At 34.1% G+C, this 18,519-nt stretch overlaps 2 protein-coding genes across 3 annotated transcripts; both read left to right on the top strand.

Moving 5' to 3' along the window:
- The first annotated feature begins 5,632 nt into the window (after positions 1 to 5,632).
- LOC148204261 (transmembrane and coiled-coil domain-containing protein STS1-like) lies at positions 5,633 to 11,244 on the top strand. Of its 2 annotated transcripts, none has more exons than XM_088107374.1 (16): positions 5,633 to 6,391; positions 6,494 to 6,708; positions 7,131 to 7,215; positions 7,348 to 7,746; positions 7,971 to 8,139; positions 8,220 to 8,372; positions 8,533 to 8,627; positions 8,842 to 8,933; positions 9,386 to 9,456; positions 9,548 to 9,683; positions 9,995 to 10,054; positions 10,137 to 10,222; positions 10,303 to 10,379; positions 10,466 to 10,536; positions 10,655 to 10,712; positions 10,806 to 11,244. In XM_088107374.1, the coding sequence occupies exons 2-16, from the start codon at positions 6,530 to 6,532 to the stop codon at positions 10,911 to 10,913; spliced, it is 1,839 nt and encodes a 612-aa protein (XP_087963500.1). In that variant the 5' UTR covers positions 5,633 to 6,391; positions 6,494 to 6,529; the 3' UTR covers positions 10,914 to 11,244. The 2 variants fall into 2 exon arrangements, with proteins under 2 accessions (XP_087963500.1, XP_087963499.1); XM_088107373.1 differs by having other exon boundaries at positions 5,634 to 6,396.
- Positions 11,245 to 11,395: 151 nt separating this feature from the next.
- Positions 11,396 to 13,385, top strand: LOC148204260 (uncharacterized). The gene is made up of 2 exons (XM_088108093.1): positions 11,396 to 11,614; positions 12,410 to 13,385. The coding sequence occupies exon 2, from the start codon at positions 12,666 to 12,668 to the stop codon at positions 13,308 to 13,310; it is 645 nt and encodes a 214-aa protein (XP_087964219.1). The 5' UTR covers positions 11,396 to 11,614; positions 12,410 to 12,665; the 3' UTR covers positions 13,311 to 13,385.
- The last annotated feature ends 5,134 nt before the right edge of the window (positions 13,386 to 18,519 follow it).

Genomic DNA, 18,519 nt, shown 5'->3' with positions numbered 1-18,519 from the left:
TTAGTTTGTTTAGATTAGTATAATTAGATTTCCTCCAATTTGCATACGCACACACTCAAAGGCAAAAAGCAAGTTTGTCTCTCCTAGGATTGATCTTTGGTTTCACACCATACTATAGAAGTGAGGAAATCGATGTTGCATAAATTCTTAGTGACAAAAGAGTTTATCAAATGGCGTCATTGCTGGGGAGAGGCAAAATTTGAGTGATTTTTGAGTTAGTGTGTTGTGTGTTTGAAGATTATAAATTTTAGAAATGATGATTTTTCTCTTTTTACTGCTGCTCTGTATTTTTCTGTGAGCTAACCAGTTTATTTTGAGCTTAAGAATGCATGACAAGGTCGAAATCAGGTCAATTGTTCCAATTTGACGCTGAGATTGACAGAAAAATTTGAGTGATTTTTGAGTTAGTGTTGTGTGTTTGAAGATTATAAATTTTAGAAATGATGATTTTTCTCTTTTTGCTGCTGCTCTGTATTTTTGTGTGAGCTAACCAGTTTATGATGAGCTTAAGAATGCATGACAAGGTCGAAATCAGGTCTATTGTTCCAATTTGACGCTGAGATTGACAGAACTTTGCGATTGTAGAAAAAGGCTAAGCTGAATCAGAGGAACTTAGAGTTCACTGCACCTTCTGAAACAATAATTGATAGCTGTGAGGAGATGGCTTGACAGCAGGAAAGAACATTGATGGAGCTTGCCAATAGGATATTCGTTACCAACCCTTGTGTATTCAGATTCCTCAGAATAAAGGAGCAGCTAGCTTCGAATTGAGACCTGGACTGATTCAATCATTACCAAAGTTTCATGGAATGATTGGAGAGGATCTGCATAAACACCCGATGGAGTTCATCATTGTATGCTCAACCATGAAACCGGCCAACATTTCTGAAGAAGTGGTTCGAATGAACGCATTTCCCTTCTCTCTATGTAATGCAGCCAAAACATTGTTGTTCTCTCAACTAAAGCCCATAGCTGAATGGGTAGAAATGAAGAGAAAATTTCCGGAGAAGCTCTTTCCAACATCTAGGACAGCATCTTAGAAAGGAAATCAGCGGAATTAAGCAATCACAAGGAGAGAGCCTCTCGGAGTATTAGGAACGTTTTAACAAGTTGTGTGCAACCTGTCCTAATCATCAAATTAGTGAACAGCTCTTACTACAATACTTTTGCGAAGGATTGACCTTGGTTGACAGGAATTTGCTTGATGCTGCTAGTGGAGGGGTGTTCATGGATAAGACACCAGCTGCAGGCCGTTACTTGATTTCTAACATAGCTGAAAACAGCCAGCAGTTCATCATTAGGGGAAGTACCATCAGGGGAGTTCATGAGCTTGAAGTAAATGCTACTCAAGGACAAAATTTGTTGACTGAAGATAATATGAAGATAGGCAACAAAACTTTGGAATTGATTACTATTAGATATATTATCTTTATTTTATATTTATCTTTTATCTTTAGTTTGTTTGTTATTATTTCTTATTTGTAGTTTAGGCTTAGCCCATATTTCTTCTATTATAAATAGAGGACCATATGTGTATATTCAACACAAGGGAGATTAATCCCATATATAGTTTTTCACTATATTCAACATGGTATCTAGAGCTAAGTTCTTTTGAGGAAAAAAGTTATTGGTGTCTCTGTCACTACATCCGCTGCTGCTGGCGGTGGTGCCATATACTGCTACGAGCGGTGGCGCCATATACTACAGCCGGCGGCACCGTCGTCTACCGCTATTGTCGGAGTTCAAGTTTCTATCGATGATCACATGGTTTTGATCGTCTCGGTCAAGCAACCACCATGTCATTAACGACGCCTTCATTGAAGCTCCTACGCGCTCTCAGGGTCTTTTGAAGATATGGATTTGCTCCCTTTTCCGTCGTGCATGGTGACATGTCTAGTAATAATTTAGAGCGTCGAGGTCGCGTTCATCGTGTGTTGTTGCACGTCCCGTCTCCTCTCAGGCCGCTATCTGGAGCATCGAGGTTGCTCTTTTTCCTTTTTCAGGTGTCTTGATTGGAGAATCTTTTATTTTTATAGTTTCTCTCTCCTGTTCATCCATAGCTTCTTCCACTACTATCTCTTTTGACCTCTCTTTTGTCACCATTGCGTTTGCCCCGTTCATATATGTTTTTTTCCCATGAAAAAAGATGGTTTTTGTTAGTTTATTTATACCCGTGGTGGCTCTCCAACAATTACCTCTTTATCCACTGGTGGCATTCCTCAATGATGATTTGCAAGAAGAGATTTACATGGAGCAACCTCCCAAATTTGTTGCTTAGGGGGAGCCTTTTGGGTTGGTATTTCGTCTTTTATCTCGTCTTGCAAATCATTATCAATTTGGTGTCACTCGAGTGCAAAAGCATATATTTTCACTAAGTCTTTATGGATTATATTAGTAACAAGCTTGGTACATACGATTTGTATGCACTAGCTTGAGGAGATATATTATCTTTATTTTATATTTATCTTTTATCTTTAGTTTGTTATTATTTCTTATTTGTATTTTAGGCTTAGCCCATATTTCATCTATTATAAACAGAGGACCATATGTGTATATTCAACTATAGTCAACAATTACAATGATGGGGCAGATGGCCTTGAATCAGTAGGTTACATTGCGGATTATGTGCTGCAGATGACCATTTCACGGACCAACGCCCACAGCTGCAAGATGTAGCCAATTTGGATGCACAACTAGTGGCTGGAATTTTCCAGAATCAGCAGGGGAATCAGCAGCAAGGCAACCCGAGATGGATCCCTAACCAAAACTACATTCCAGCAGATCCATCTCTACCACACGCACAGTATTTCCAGAATACCATAGCTGTACCTAGGCCTACACCTAATACTCAGCTTTTGATAGGCCACAAGGATACGTGGCACAACAACAAAACAGCAGAATTGATCCCTCCATCGAAGCAACTATCCAGGATTTGCAGACTCAAATAGGACAGCTAGCTTCAACTGCGAATGAACTGGTACACCAAAGATCAAGTGCTCTTCCAGCTCAACCATTGGTGAACCCAGAGTCTGGAACAAATTGAAGATTACATGCTGAAGTTCAAAGTCCATTGTGTATATCATGAACTTAGGAAATTTTCTTTGTAATAAGTTGATTTGGACGTAAATTTCGGTGTGCTGAACATTTTTTTTAGTTTTTCCACTTAACACACAATAAAATTCATCCTTGTGAATATCACAAATAAGCTTCATTCATACATGAATAATTGATAAACCTTGATGATTGCAAATGCTCACTGAATGGTGCAGATTTCATTGAAGAAGGTGTGAAATCGATGCTGGAAAATCTAATTATTTTTTTTTACTAAGCAGCATGTCTGCTGCACTAATATCAGTTCTCACATCATCCACGTATTAATAGCTGCAGTTCTTTCCTGGTTCTACCTTTCTTACCCTATCTCTTTCAATTCTGTTAAAATTTTAGTAGTAGTTAATCCTAGATTTTTGTTTCAGTTTCATAAGCATTCAGTAATTTCCAATTTTCAGTTCTGTTTCTGTGAGTAATTGTTTTACTAGTTTTAACTCATGATTATATTGCGAGTTAACTCGTTAACTAGTACGAGTTTACGTTTCTACACATAAGTCAACTCATAAACAAGCTCAATTTTGATATAAAGTCGGTAGAATAGTTGAACTCGGCTAAACTCGCGATTTTGCAATCGAATTGGCGAGTTCCAAGAGAAGATTTTTTAAAACTCTAAACAATGGTGGTTTGGTGTGCGAGAGTGAAGAAAACTTACTGATTAGAGATTAGGGTTTCACTCTTCTTCTGTTGCCCCGCACTGGTTCTTTCCTTCTTCTGAATCACCCGCCGTCTACAGACCGCCTTCCGTCGTCGCACGTAGAGAAAGAGAGGACACTCCTCAGTCCCTACACTGTTTCTCTTCGTGTAAGTTATGGGAATTTTAATTGATTTTAATTGCTTTCTATTACCAAAAAATGATATTATATTATTTATAATATACGTTTTATTAACTTTTATCATTAATAAACTAAAATGACTTCGTAAGAAATAAAATCAAATAATTAACTTGCAAATCTATTATTCTGAATTAAGAACTCCATGAGCCACTTTTATTGGCCCAACCTAATCAATTTTACATTATAATCACACAATTATTTGAAGATAACTTAGATATCAGATAACTAAATAAAAAATAACATTATAATAATTTAATACTTCTATTCCACAATAATTATTTTAATACGTCTTACATAAAAAATAGTTTGTTATACCGTATCTACTGAAAAAACCGCAGCTTTTATTAATATTTACAAGGATATAACTATCACTCTTGAATTATAAAGTTGAGTTCTTATTAAATTAAAATTATATTAAGAGTATATTACGACATGTCACTTCTCTTTGACAAATCAAACACTTATTTATTTTATATCACGTGGATATATTTTACATTTTAAGATAAAGTGAAATTTTAAGGTTTTCAATTTTAATCAACCTTATTTTACATCAATTATTATTATTTTTTAAATTGTCAAAATACATCAATAAAGACAACGCGACCTAATCTTAATTTTATATGTATTTAATATAGCTAATACTTATAATTTAATAATTTCGTACAATTTATTAAAATGTTAAATTATTCGCATTATTACACCACAGATACTTTTTTTTTTTTTTCATTTCACCCTTACCATGTAGTTTGAATATAATTATGTTATTTTTAAATTGGAGTGCATGTGAATGTTTTACAACTTTAACTCTCAAAATAATCATCAAGCTTCCTCACTAAATCAGAAAGCATATTAGTTGTTGCATTTACTCCCTAACATCCAAAAAACATATTAGTTATTCATAAGCTGATTACTACCAAGAGCATGCAAGGATAGCAAGAACATGTAAGAATCATGATATATCATTCATTTAGTGTGAGCAAAAGAATTTTGTCAAGGGATAATAGTTTCTAAAAAATTTAAGTATATTTTGAGCCTCTTATATATGTTTTTATTTTAATCTAAGTATGTTTATTTTATCTCACTCTTAAATAAATTGAAGTTATTATTATGAATTTATAGCATCTATTTTAAGATAAACAAATAATATTTGTCTTAAGATCTTGTAATTTCTTTTATATATGTTACATTTGAACATGATAGATAATATGTTAGTATTGGATTCCGATTTTTTAAGGTTTTAGTATTATTTAATCGATAACATGAAGTTTTAACATTTATTTATTTGTACGAGTAAAAGAAAACATGAAAATGAATGAGAAAAGCAGAAAAGAAAGTCAGAATGCATTTGAATAAACACAAATGTATAAACTACACGAAAATGATAGAAAAACTATAAAAAAAAAGGTAAAAAAATATTATCCCTGAATTTGAATATGTATAAAAATCTAAAATACATATAATTTTTTAATGTAAATAATAATTTTACTATAACATTATAATGCCTATAATATATGATATAGTTTTAAGAAAAAAAAAATAGAATAGAAAAAATAGAAGAAAAATCGTGAACTAAAAATTATAATTATGGCAGATAGAAATTAGCATTATAATATGAGACTTTGTTAGAGTGACGCAAAAACTACATTTAGCAGTTAAATGAGTGAAATTGTGTGGGACAGAACAATGATTCAAACGAAAATCATGACCTCTAAAATATTGTTGAAGTTGATTAAGATAGTAGTGGTTGTGACGATAGGAATGTATGCAATAATATCTACGTCCTCAACAACACTGATATCATCATCTTCAACACCGGAACAGCTCAATGACATGGATGAAGGTGATGGATTTTATGATGCAGACGATTATGGTATTTGGAACCCTTCTACTGGTTATTGGGGAATAGGTCACGGTGCTCCCATTCCTCATCCGCAACATAAACAGAAATTACCATGATGCATCATGTATATAGTCATCGTTATCTTCAGAATCTCTTTGTTTTCTCAAAATTCTACTGTTCAAAATAAATTATTACTTAGTTTTTAGTGTGGAAACTATAGTATGATGTTATCTGTGTAATGTGACTGTGTAAGAGTATATGTAGATTGAATTAGATAACGGAAAAGTTTCTTTTTTTTTTGGAATTAAGAACTTCTAATTTAAGAGCTAATTTCCCTCGAAAAAGATGAATGTGGTAATTAGAATGATAAAGAATATAATTGTCATTTTAATAGAATTATAAAGAAACTATTTTTAAAATAAAAAAATTATAATTTTTTAAGAAAAATGAAATAGAGGAGGGCCCTTCCTTCGGGTGGTGATAGCGTGCTCCAGTTACGGCGAGCAACATGGTTTCCCGCTAGTGCGAGAGGAAATAGCACTTTCCTATCATTCATTCGTCTAAGCCAGAAGCGATTCTGAAGTTTGAAAAAGTGAAGGAAATCGCAACAGTGAGGTCTACATTTTGATCTAAAAAAAACTGCATGTTTCTTTTTCTTGTGTTTGAAGAAGTAGGGAGATGATAGATTGTAATTATTGCATCCACATTTCAGTTCAATTCACGCCTTGGTATCCATTGGTTTTAAACGATGGAAGAAAGAACCTCGATCTTGTCACCTACTTGTAGACACACAGCAGCTTCTCTGTTCGCTCTCGCACTTCACCACTCTCAGATTCGTCTAACAAAGGCTACTTCTCTCGACTCTCAAACTCAAGACCCGGAAGTCTGGTTTAATCAGAACTCTCATTTGCTCGGCCCAATTTTTAGGTATTCATAAATAAACACAAGGAAATCAATGTTGTAATATACGGGTCTTGATTCTGTGTTGTAAGATGATAATTGAATATATAGGTTATTCTATTTGTCAATTCTGATTCTTCTTAAAACTTAAACTTATCAGGTTGTTCTTTATATATATATATAATCTTTAATTCTGTTTTGTTCTGTTACGAGTTTCTTTCTATACTTGTTGGAATTAAATTAAGAACCCATTTATGAGAATTCATCTTAATTAGAATCGAGGGAGAGTTTTAAAAAGTTGTAGTTTGATCAAATTATAGGTTGTTGGCATTTATGTGTATGATGATTATGATGATTGATTTTTTTAATAATTACCAAATATCGTATTAGAAGTGTAAGTGGTATCAGGATTAAACTCGTAATAACAATATGATGATAAAAATTGTCAGGTTCCTTGAAGTGGATGAGGACTCCTGGCAGGGCATAAAGGAAACTGCCTGTTCCTCTTCTCAATTCAGACATCACCTTGGATCTGTATGTTGTTCATTCCCTTCATTTTCATTTTCTATATTGTGGATTAGAAATGTTTCATGGCTTACATATCGCTTCTTTTCTTTCTTGTTAAAATTAAAATATAACAATAAAATGATGGTTGCTTCATTCCAGTTGTTGACATTACTATCAGAGGAAGGTGGTGAATCAAAGAAAGAAGCTGAGTTGACCAAAGCAGTTGATGCCTCGGCTTTGAGCTTGAATGATACTTCTGCTACCCATTGTCCAAGTGGGCAGAAAACTGGGAACCAAGATGATATGTGTGACAGTATGGAGAGCTCAGCTATGCTGTCTGAAAAGAAAAAAGCTTCTGGTACACTAGAAATCGCAACGTTTGAACAATCTTTAGAGGAGGCAACCCTTATTGGTTACCAGAAGAAAGTGTCAGTTCTGTACACACTAGTTGCGGCTTGTGTGGCAGACACTGACAAGTCAAGGAAGGGCTACGATGCTCGTCACCGTGTGGCTCTGCGGTTGCTTTCTGTATGGCTTGGTGTCGAATGGATTGAAATGGTCTGTGTGCTTGGAACATTAGCCTGCATTTCAAACACCATATGGTATTATAATTTGTATGTTACGTTTGTGACATGTGAATCTTGTATGTTATGTTTGTGATGTGTGAATTTCACAAAACAAAGTTCTTTCTTTAATAATGTGATGTATATGTTCGAATGTCTCAATGCTTTGCTGGTTTTCCGGCAGCTCTGTAAGTCTACCTTCTTCGTGATATTTTGCAGGAAGCAATGGAGGCTATGGTTGCTTTTTCTATAATAAATTCAGCGAGTAAAGAAGGTGCTAAGGAAGAAGAATCTGTAGGTTCAGAAACTAGCCTGGATAAATGGAAGCGTGGAAGTATCATAGGAGCAGCTGCTGTAACTGGAGGAGCCTTAATGGCTGTAACTGGTGGCATGTATCCGATACTGCATTTCTAACTCAAAGTAAGGTGAGATAATAGCAATATTTTAATCATTGAAATGCTTTGACAGGCTTGGCTGCGCCGGCAATTGCCCATGGATTGGGTGCTTTGGCTCCTGCGCTAGGAGGTCTTGTTCCTGCCATCGGAGCTAGTGGATTTGCAGCTGCCGCAACTGCTACAGGATCTGCTGCTGGATCTGTGGCTGTGGCTGCATCATTTGGAGGTGTAAAAACTAAATTTGGTTTATATACGTTGTGAAATCATTCAGCATCGAACAACTAAAAATATACGTCCAACCTATATTATTTGAGGCAAAAGGGACTTTTCTAGTTTTTCAATGTACATGGATTAATGCTAAGTGACTTGCTTCTTTTGTAATCCAGCTGCTGGAGCTAGCCTTACTGGTAGTAAGATGGCAACAAGAATTGGAAGTCTAGATGAATTTGAGTTAAAAAGTGTTGGAGGCACTAATCAAGGAGTAAGTTCCAAAATGTCATCACATTATACTGATTACTTCTGACAGTTAGGAGTTTCAGGGTTGGCTGGATCAGGAACACTTGGTAGGTTCATTAGGAGGCACTCTGTATTGTGCTTGACTTGATGAACCCAGGAGGATCTTATTGAAGTTAATTGTGAAATACCCTAATATGATTGTTGAAATTTGAAGCGAAACCTCTATTTTCAATTTTCAGCACCTAGCAGTTAGAATCTCCATTTCTGGGCAAGTATTTAAGGAGAAAGATTTCGTAGAACCTTGGGAAGGTCTCAATGATAACATGGAGAGGTATGAAAAAAATCCTCTACAATGTGCTCTTCTGTGGTCAAAAGCAGGTTTATCTTTGATTCCTCTTTGTGGCTTTGTTTTTCTTGAGATACACCTTTAATACATTTTTTTTTTGTGGGCCAAGCAGAAGTCAATTACTTCAAAATTTCTCTCACACTATTTGATAATTTGGTCAAGTTTTTTCATCGGTTTTTGCTTATTTTGTTTTTCCTAAAACTTCATTCCCAATCTTTAATTGGTTATTTTCATAAAAGCGCGTACCTACTAGGGAAGGCTATGTAAATACTCAAGTCTTGTAAGAACTTATGTGCTCCTCTTCAGTAAATAACTTTCTTCTGATGAATTATTAATTTTACTGAATGTTATATGATTCTGATGGAATCAAACACCCTCTTCCTGAATTTACATTCTTAGTATTTCTAATATTTTATACTAACAACCTGTGCGTATAGGTACGTGCTCCAATATGAGTCTAAAAATTTGATTGCACTGAGCACAGCCGTCCGGGACTGGCTTACTTCACGTAGTTTCTTTGAATCCCCTTTATATGTTCGAGTTATGATTAAATAGATTTGACATCAAACTTAAGGTTTCGGTGATTAATAATATTGTAGAGATTGCGATTCGGTTGATGAAAGATGGTGCCATGATGACAGTATTAAGCTCACTAGTTACAGCACTAGCATGGCCAACAGCTTTACTTACCACATTTGATATTATTGACAGCAAATGGGCAATTGCAGTGGACAGGTAAGTGCCTTTCTTGGTACGTAGTATCCATTTAGTAAAGCTATGATGGTTTTTTAAAGTAGCAAAGATTGCATACATCTACACTTTGATACGTATGAATCCGAATTCAAATTTGTTAATTGGGTTGTGGACATCAATGTTTCAGTTGCCATTATGTCAAATTTGTCTTCGTCGTGGCAACTATAAACAATTTTAACGTCGTGGGAAGTATAAACCGTGGGAGAAAAGTATCTTGTTGTGAGCCATATATATTATGACCATTTAATTTTTTTTACATTATATTTAGCCTCGGTTTGTCTTTATTGAAGCAGATCAGACAAGGCTGGTAAGGTGCTTTCTGAAGTGCTGTTGGCAGGCTTGCAAGGAAACAGGTGACACCATCTAAATTGCAAAAGGTTGACAATAATGTTGCCTCATTGTAATATATTTGGTAGCTTTCTATGTATGATCCAGGCCTGTGACACTAGTAGGTTTTTCACTGGGAGCCCGCGTTATTTTCAAGTGTCTTCAATTTTTGGCTCACTCCGAAGGAGACAATGGTAATCTGGAATCCCCCATGTGTATTGGAAATTCATATTGTTTGCTTTATAATTTCTTCATACCGTGCTGTCTTATGCAGCTGGAATAGTGGAAAGGGTTGTTTTGCTTGGAGCACCTATCTCAATTTCGGACGAAAGCTGGGAGAAGGCTAGAAAGGTACCTAAAACTTCTCAACAATTTTTCTTATTATTCCATCCATGAACTTTTATTGTTTAGCATTTAATGATGGTGCCACCATGCAGATGGTGGCCGGAAGGTTTGTGAATGCATACTCTTCCAATGACTGGACGTTAGGTGTAACTTTCCGTGCCAGGTATGTGCTAACCGGAAGGAAATACATGATTTCCATCAATTTTTGACGTGCTACAAATCACACTAGTCAAAGACCACAAGGTCGTGTATTTATTTCCAATCTTTTTTTGAATGCACAGTTTATTCTCTAAAGGATTAGCTGGAATCCAATCTGTTGATGTTCATGGCATTGAGAATGTAAGCTATTTTCCATTTTATGCTCAATGCAACTATTTATTTGCAAGGATTTATTGCTTGAAGGTGCCATTTTTTCTTTTTGTTGCTTTGCAGGTCGATGTGACACATCTTATAGAAGGCCACTCTTCCTACCTTCAGATGACACAGAAAATACTGGAGGAACTTCAATTGGACAACTGTTGTGCTGTTTTCAGAATGTGACACATCTTATAGAAGGTTTATGCTTTATCTATTATAGACACATGCAATACGCTTACTTCTTTTTTGGCAGTTTTTGGAAACAGACTATAAGGAAGGCCACACCTGAACCATAAACTACCAAAATGTGGCTAGGACCTGGAATAGTGTATAATGAAGCTTTATATACAAGCTACTGAAGAACATTTAATTGTAACTACAATCTGTGTCTTAGCTGTCTACTATATTGTTTATGTACAAAAACTATGAATTATATTTTCACCAAAAAGCTACAATGATTAAGTTTTTGACCTTTTCTTTTTATTTATCCTATTCTCAAGATTTAAGAATTTTATATTACTTAGAAAATTTTAACATAAATTTCTATATTGTTAAATAACTTTAAATTAAGACTTAAGTTTAAAAAATTGGTCAAACGCTATTTAAAGATGTAACGTTGGATAAGAAAGTTTGTGCTTTTTTTTATGGTGCGGTGGAAAGAAAGATTGAAAATATGTTTCCATGTCTATATTTACATAAAAATTACATGGACAATAAGACATAAATAGCTTCGTTTAAATTATTAGTGGTAACTATTTGCTCACTAATTGACAAAAAAATGCGTAAATAGCTGCAGATGGAGAGCACTGTCTGGCAGTGCATTATTGTCCATCGCGGCGGGAAGTAAACAAAAGAAAACAGACAACAAAAGCTTACCATTACAGGTTTGATTGACACACTGCCCAAGCTAATTAATCTATTGTGAAAGGAGACAAGCAATATATATATTGTTTATTCAACAGATTAGTGCTTGTATCTTAATCTAAAATACAGTTGTTTATTAGGTAGTGGAAGACTATCAAAGTCTTTAATTCATACCGATCTTCATGTTACGTGGAGACTTTAAAAAATAAAAAATTAAACAAATAAATATGTGTTGAGAATAAATTAATAATATAGATATATAGGCGAAGATTTTGGAAAATAATTAGTTTTCCCCAACATGATGTAGCTAAGCCAAATTACATTGGTGCTCGAGACTTGAAATAGAATGGTCAAGATTTCTGTGTATTTTGAGTCTCAATGATCCTCAGTTTCTAATTTAAAGCAAAGTGTAGGACCAAATGTTTATGACGTTCATTTCAAGCTTATAGCATCATTTCATTTATTTATGATATACCTGAATACTATAATAAGGTATCGATGTTTTTTAGTTTGTATCGGTGGTCACGTGTATGGCGGAAGGTTGTATTTTGAATTACATATCTGGTGTGGATGGTATACACAGCAACCCAACTTTCCCATTAAGCTATGCTTTATGATTCGCTCTATGAAATCGTAGGCTTAAAGGCCAAGCATTTAGTCGTAACTAAATAATATATATACACAGACATACTTAACAGAGCATTGATGATGCATAGCTTTAATTAACTTTAAGGAATATTACAACATTACATTTAATAATTGTTACATGAATTATTTTCAATTTATTAAACATTAATTTTTTCCATACTAAATAGAATATTATGGTGGGAGTCCATTATTGGAAAGCAACAAGGCAAAGGGGATCCAGTGTGCAGCGTTAGTGGGAGAGGTTTGGGGACAAGCGGGTTTCGCTGCTTTCGAGGTACTACAACGTTAGTGGGGTCCCACGGTGTTGAGTTGTTGATCCAACATCCTAATAAAATTGTCACAACCATGTGCTCCTTTATATAAGTCATATTGTGGTTTATGTGTAGTACAAAATTTTGTTTTGTGTAGTTTGTGAAGTGGAAGATGGAGACCTCGAGAACAAGTTCTCGGGTCCTCTGTCTAATCCTTGCACTGTTGATAACAATTGTTGGGCTTAGATGTGACGATATGAAAAATGGAAACGCTTCTTCAAGTCATAATCACAACAATGCGACATTTGTAACGTTCCCTAATCAAGGGATAAATGCAGAACTAAAAGGAGAACACGACAGTTCATACGACAGTAATGATAAAGTTCACGTCGAGAACAGCTTGTATTATGGAGGAGGCGGAGGCGGTGGAGGAGGAGGAGGAGGAGGAGGAGGATGGGGATGGGGTGGTGGTGGGGGTGGAGGAGGGGGAGGTGGTGGTGGAGGAGGTGGTGGATGGGGAGGTGGAGGTGGAGGAGGAGGAGGAGGAGGCGGTTGGGGTGGTGGAGGAGGAGGAGGTGGTGGTGGTGATGGAGGTAGTGGGTGGAGATGTAGGGGGCATGGTAGAAGGAAGGGGCATGATTACAAAGCGAAGAAGAAAGAGGTGTATGAGGAGGAAGAGTATAGGTTGGGAGAATATGCAGAATGCAAGGGAAGAACACGATGCTGGGGAATGAGGTTGGAATGCCCCCTTCATTGTGGAGGACCTTGTTTCTATGATTGTCACAATTTCTGTAAGGCTCATTGCCACCAAACCTAGACACCAAACCCCTTTTCTCTTACCAGGTTACACATTTTTTCTCTTATCACTTATAAATATATACATTTTTTATTTCCCGTGTCTCATTTTCTTTTCATATTAATGACCATTTTTCTATGAATATTTTAACTTTTCTAAATAACTTTATTTGGAGTATGGCCATAAATATGATACTATTTAGCAAATTTCATTTTAATTTCCAAATTGTTTTAATTATTTTAAAACAAAATAAAAGTTCTTTACTTTTTTTGTGTGAGGCTTTGGTTAACTCACGTGTGATAGTCATTAAACCACTTGGCTTTACTCATTCCATGCGAATTGGTCTTGTTAGGCAAAGTTGTGTTTGATCTTGTTGTCCCTTCACAATCTGCGGATAGTTTCTGAACTCACAAATCTCAAGGATTGACAGCGACATCAACATGATCTTATGATGTTCTCTCTTGCTGCTAAACATCTCCTTCACTGTCGCCGCATCCTCCTGACGTAAAACTATGTCAACAAACTCATAATAATAGCCAACAACGTGGTACACAATCCAGCATGGAAAAATAATAAGTGATTTGAATAACTATTTATAGAAGAAACATTTGCGATGGATTTAACCAAAGATCAAAACAGAATAAGCAGTAAATTTCTCAACTTTTAAGATTCTAATTTTTAAAAAAAAAATTACAAATAAAAAACAAATTTTAAAAATATTAACATTTGTTGAATAATGTACTTATTATATATAATGTGACATCCCAAAAATACATTCTAAAACTATATAATAGAATAATCACATTTAATAATATTACAGCTTAATCTTACATTAATAGAGAAGTATACTTGTAGTCGAACGGTCTTATAGAAAGAACTAAAAACTTAAACTGTACAAGATAAATAATTCTGACCGAACAGTTTACAAAAACCCACACCGGACGGTATACAAAAGAACAGGGAAAAGGTGATCGAACGATCACCTTAATATCAAGCTATACTACTGACCGAACGGTTCTACTGTTCAGTCTTAACTTCTACCTCGACTAAGTTTTCTTCTTCCAGCGCTTCTTCCAGTAGCTCGTCTCCTTCTGCTCACATCCACATGGATGATCATTGCAACAGAAAGACAACCGAACGTACAAAACAGACAAGACAAAAAGACATAGGGTAAGCTTATGTAATTCAATTCATGTATAAACATATATTTCACACAATCAACCAAACAAGATAATTCATCACTCGTTCATGCAAAGCCTAATACTAAACTGACTGTCCGGACTGTATGAATTTTGTGTAGCTACGACGTTCGTGCACCCGGGTGATGTAGTAACTGGGATACCCTCAACAGCTGGCACCCGAGGTTAGTCCTATCTGTCCAAATTAACCATAAGGACTAGGACATCCTGTCGTTCCCACACATGACTTACCCTCCTCTACATGAGGACGAGTAATCACGAAACATCAGGATGAACAGCCAGCTTAGCATGTCCACATTCATACTTTACCAAATTTCAATATCCATTCATGAGATATTCCTCCCCGGAATACTCGTTCAAAATCAAATATGTTTCCTCCATAACATACTTCATCATCTTTCATTTTCAAACTTCAATTTCCAATCAATTCGAACAAAAATCCATTAGGATGACAAATACCGAACGTACACCTTCAACCCCGAACGAGACCGCACAGTTGGAACGAGACCAAGAGCTCTCCAGTCCCAAAACAGATTAAGACTGAGAGGGTTACTATCGGGTGGAAAAAGAAGCCGAATACACTCATATTTCACAAGAACGAATAGAAACGAATGTTATTTACAAAGTGAACCAATTTAATGAACTGACTCTTAAGAGTTCAAACCGAACACCGAAAAGCCCAGGCCAAGTACTAAGACTCTAGGCCGAAACCAATGGAGACAGACACTGCAAGACATTCAAAGGGTAGTACTTAAAAGAATTATATGAAGAGACCGAACGCTTATAAATATTTAGATTACTTGAGTTTAACATCAAGAAAACCGAATGTTAGTCAAAGACCGAACACGGTAGAGAGTACACTATTGAATTTGGACGAACGCTATTTTCATTAAGGTAGATTATAGAAAAGAGAATGAGCGCTTGGTATAAGATCCTGCACTAAATAGTACGAACGCTTGGTGAAAGACCTAGCTCTAAATCGTACGAGCGCTTGATGAAAGACCTATGAGTAAATAGCACGATCGCTTGGTGAAAGGCCTAGCACTAAATCGTACGAACGCTTGGAATATAAGATATTATTTAATTAATATTCAAGAACGAACGAATATACTACTACCTATGGACATACTTAAATTTATATCAAAATGTCAAGAAAAGAATATCCTTGGTGGAACGCCTGTACACAAAATGTACTAGACGAAGACGCTCGTCCTCAACATAAATTCCTTCCAAATGAAAGAGTTCAGTTTTAAACGAGTCCCCGAGAAAAAATGAACGGTCAAAGACCATTCAGTAACGAACATACATTATCATAATGAATTTCATACTTAGAATTATTTATCTTCAAAATCTCATACATTCATATCATATTGAATTTCCATACTTCATACAATCAGAACATAGCAACAATCATATTGCATATCAATTCAACCATTCAACAAACATACATGCAATACAAGCAACATACAAATTAAATTAAATAAGCTTCCCTTACCTCTAATGTGACTGAACGCTCACAGCTCGTATAGAATAGCTTACCACCAAAACTCTTAGAATCTTACGGTTCACTCTTTATGAAACTAAACCAAACAAAAGGCCAGAAATGGGGTCAGAACGAGATTATGAACTCATGCAACCAGAATGTGGTTTGCATGTGCCAGAAAACGAACGACTAAAGGAGAAGAAGAACTTACCAGTTTAGAACCCAAAATCGATCGTCTCAAATTGGAGCTCTTGACACCGGCATAGTGGAAATGTTGCCTGAGTGAGGATCGGAGGAGAAACAGTGAGGCTTTCTTAGAGAGAAGATGAAGGAGATGTAGAGAGAAGGAGGAGAAAAATGAGATTTTTCAGAATCTGGGAAAGAAGGGTGCATGCAATGAGTGGCGTGGATTTCTGAAAATCAAAGTTTTCCTTCCAACATCAAAACGAACGTCCGCTCATTTGCTAACACCTGTCTTCCATCAGCTGAGTGTCGAGCTCCCCTCTTGACACGTGAATTCCACTAAAACAAATCCTAAATGGATTTTTAATGGCTCTGATATAGTCCTACAAAAAGAAGGTGTCAGTAGAGTAATGAATCAAGTTCAAGTAACAATATAATCCAGTAAGTATATATTTTATATAATTAGATTAAATATGTTTTTATTTTATTAATTTTGATTGTAAAATTAAAATTTATTTTCATTTTAAATTTTGAGATTTTCAAATTTTAAAAATAAATATATATAGTTTTTTTTTAATTTAATTGTATTAAATTTTTATGACGAATCAAACACATTTTAAACATATATTTAAACCTCGTTTGAAACATTTCCGCATAAATATCATAAATTAACAAGCCTTAAAAACATATTTAATTAAAAAAATATTTAATTTTATATACTTTTAAAATTGTTTGTGTTTGGTTTTCTTTCGTTCTTTCACAAATATTAGGGCTATTTATTAGTAAGGAATTTTTTGAAGTTTGTGGTGAGTGACCTAGGGTGAGGACATAGGTTTTTAAATTTTAAAAAGTTTAGGAAGAATACTTATAATATATATCCTACAAAGATTGTTTGATTGTATTGGGTAAAGAATACTCCTGCCACTACATATATTGAAGACCTGTGTTTTTTTTTATTGATTATAGTTGGCATGCCCATACACACTATCCATAATTAATTAAGACAAAGTAAAGTCAGCAACCACGTTAGAATATTAGAGACTTTTCTTATAGTATTGTACAACCGGAATCTTTACCTTTTTTTCTTTTATCTGAAAAAAAAAATAGTTATTAGGCTTTTTCTTTTTCAATAAAAGATGCATTATTTACCAATACATAATTATAATGGTTTGTTTGAATGGAAAGGGAGTGACAAAAAATATAGAAGGAAAGGAAAAATATGCCAAGTAGTTAATTGAATTAATAGAAAAAAAATAAAGAGAAATAAATGAAAAGAGTATAATTAGTTTGATTAGTGTGATGAAATAATTTATATATGTGTATATTAATGTATTTAGAAAATAATGTTATATTAATATTTAGAAATGAAACGTGTGCTCAATAATGTCAAAAGTTTAGTCAACACGTAAAATGTCAACCTTTAGTTACTCATAACATCAAAACTATATATATATATATATATATATATATATATATATATATATATATATATATATATATATATATATATATATAACTGAGAAAAAAATTTGTATATTTAAGTTTCGTCATTATGAGCAAAACGTTATTTATATTGTCATATTGTTAATAAACGATAGAAAAAATTATTTTTAAAATATATGAGAACTTAAAAATATATAGGGAATAAAATTAGAATTATACTAAAAATTTACCTCTGAAATTGTGAAAGAGGTTCTGCATAAACATGGTTTGTGATGCTGGTGAAGAGGTTGAAAATGTGGAACAATGGACTATGGATTATGTGTGGGGATGGAATCGATTATATGTTCATAAATGGGATGGAATCGATTTTTGTGAATGCACATGTGGAGATGGAATTGATTTTGCGGGTGCATATGAAGTGAGGGAATCGATTCCCATTATTTGGTTCTTTCAATAATCAATTTCCATGAATTTTGATGCTTCCATAATTAATAATAATAACAACAATATTATTATTATTATTATAATAACAATAATAATAATAAAGTTTAAATATGTAATATCTTAATTTTTAATTGAAATTAAAATTAATTTCTTTTCAAAATTTTACAAAATTAGACCAAAATTTCTAAATAAACTAATTTTAATTTTAAGGAAAAATTAAAAACTTACTTAACAATAATAACAATCACGAAAATAATAATAATAATAATAACAAAAATTATAATAAGAAGAAAAATAAAAATAACAATAATAACAAAATAATAATAATAATAATAATAATAAAATTTATTTTATTCAAATGAACGGTTAAAAATAAGAGAAAATCAGTTTTAAAGTGTGTTAATGTATTATTCTAATTTTATTTATTTATTTTATTTTTCTATTAGTTCTTTAAAATAATGTAAAATGTTTAGCATTT

The sequence above is a fragment of the Vigna umbellata genome, chromosome 2 (assembly GCF_029865625.1).
Source record: "Vigna umbellata cultivar VRB3 chromosome 2, Vumbellata_1.0, whole genome shotgun sequence".
NCBI classification, from domain to species: Eukaryota; Viridiplantae; Streptophyta; class Magnoliopsida; order Fabales; family Fabaceae; genus Vigna; species Vigna umbellata.
This window is presented reverse-complemented; position numbering and strand designations above follow the sequence as displayed.

Bases quoted from the DNA above. Each gene is read 5' to 3' on its own strand.
- LOC148204261 (XM_088107374.1), top strand. From the start codon at position 6,530: ATGGAAGAAAGAACCTCGATCTTGTCACCTACTTGTAGACACACAGCA. The intron at 7,747-7,970 runs GTCTGTGTGCTT...GATATTTTGCAG, and splicing joins GTGTCGAATGGATTGAAATG to GAAGCAATGGAGGCTATGGT. The intron at 8,628-8,841 runs GTAAGTTCCAAA...TTCAATTTTCAG, and splicing joins TTGGAGGCACTAATCAAGGA to CACCTAGCAGTTAGAATCTC.
- LOC148204260 (XM_088108093.1), top strand. From the start codon at position 12,666: ATGGAGACCTCGAGAACAAGTTCTCGGGTCCTCTGTCTAATCCTTGCA.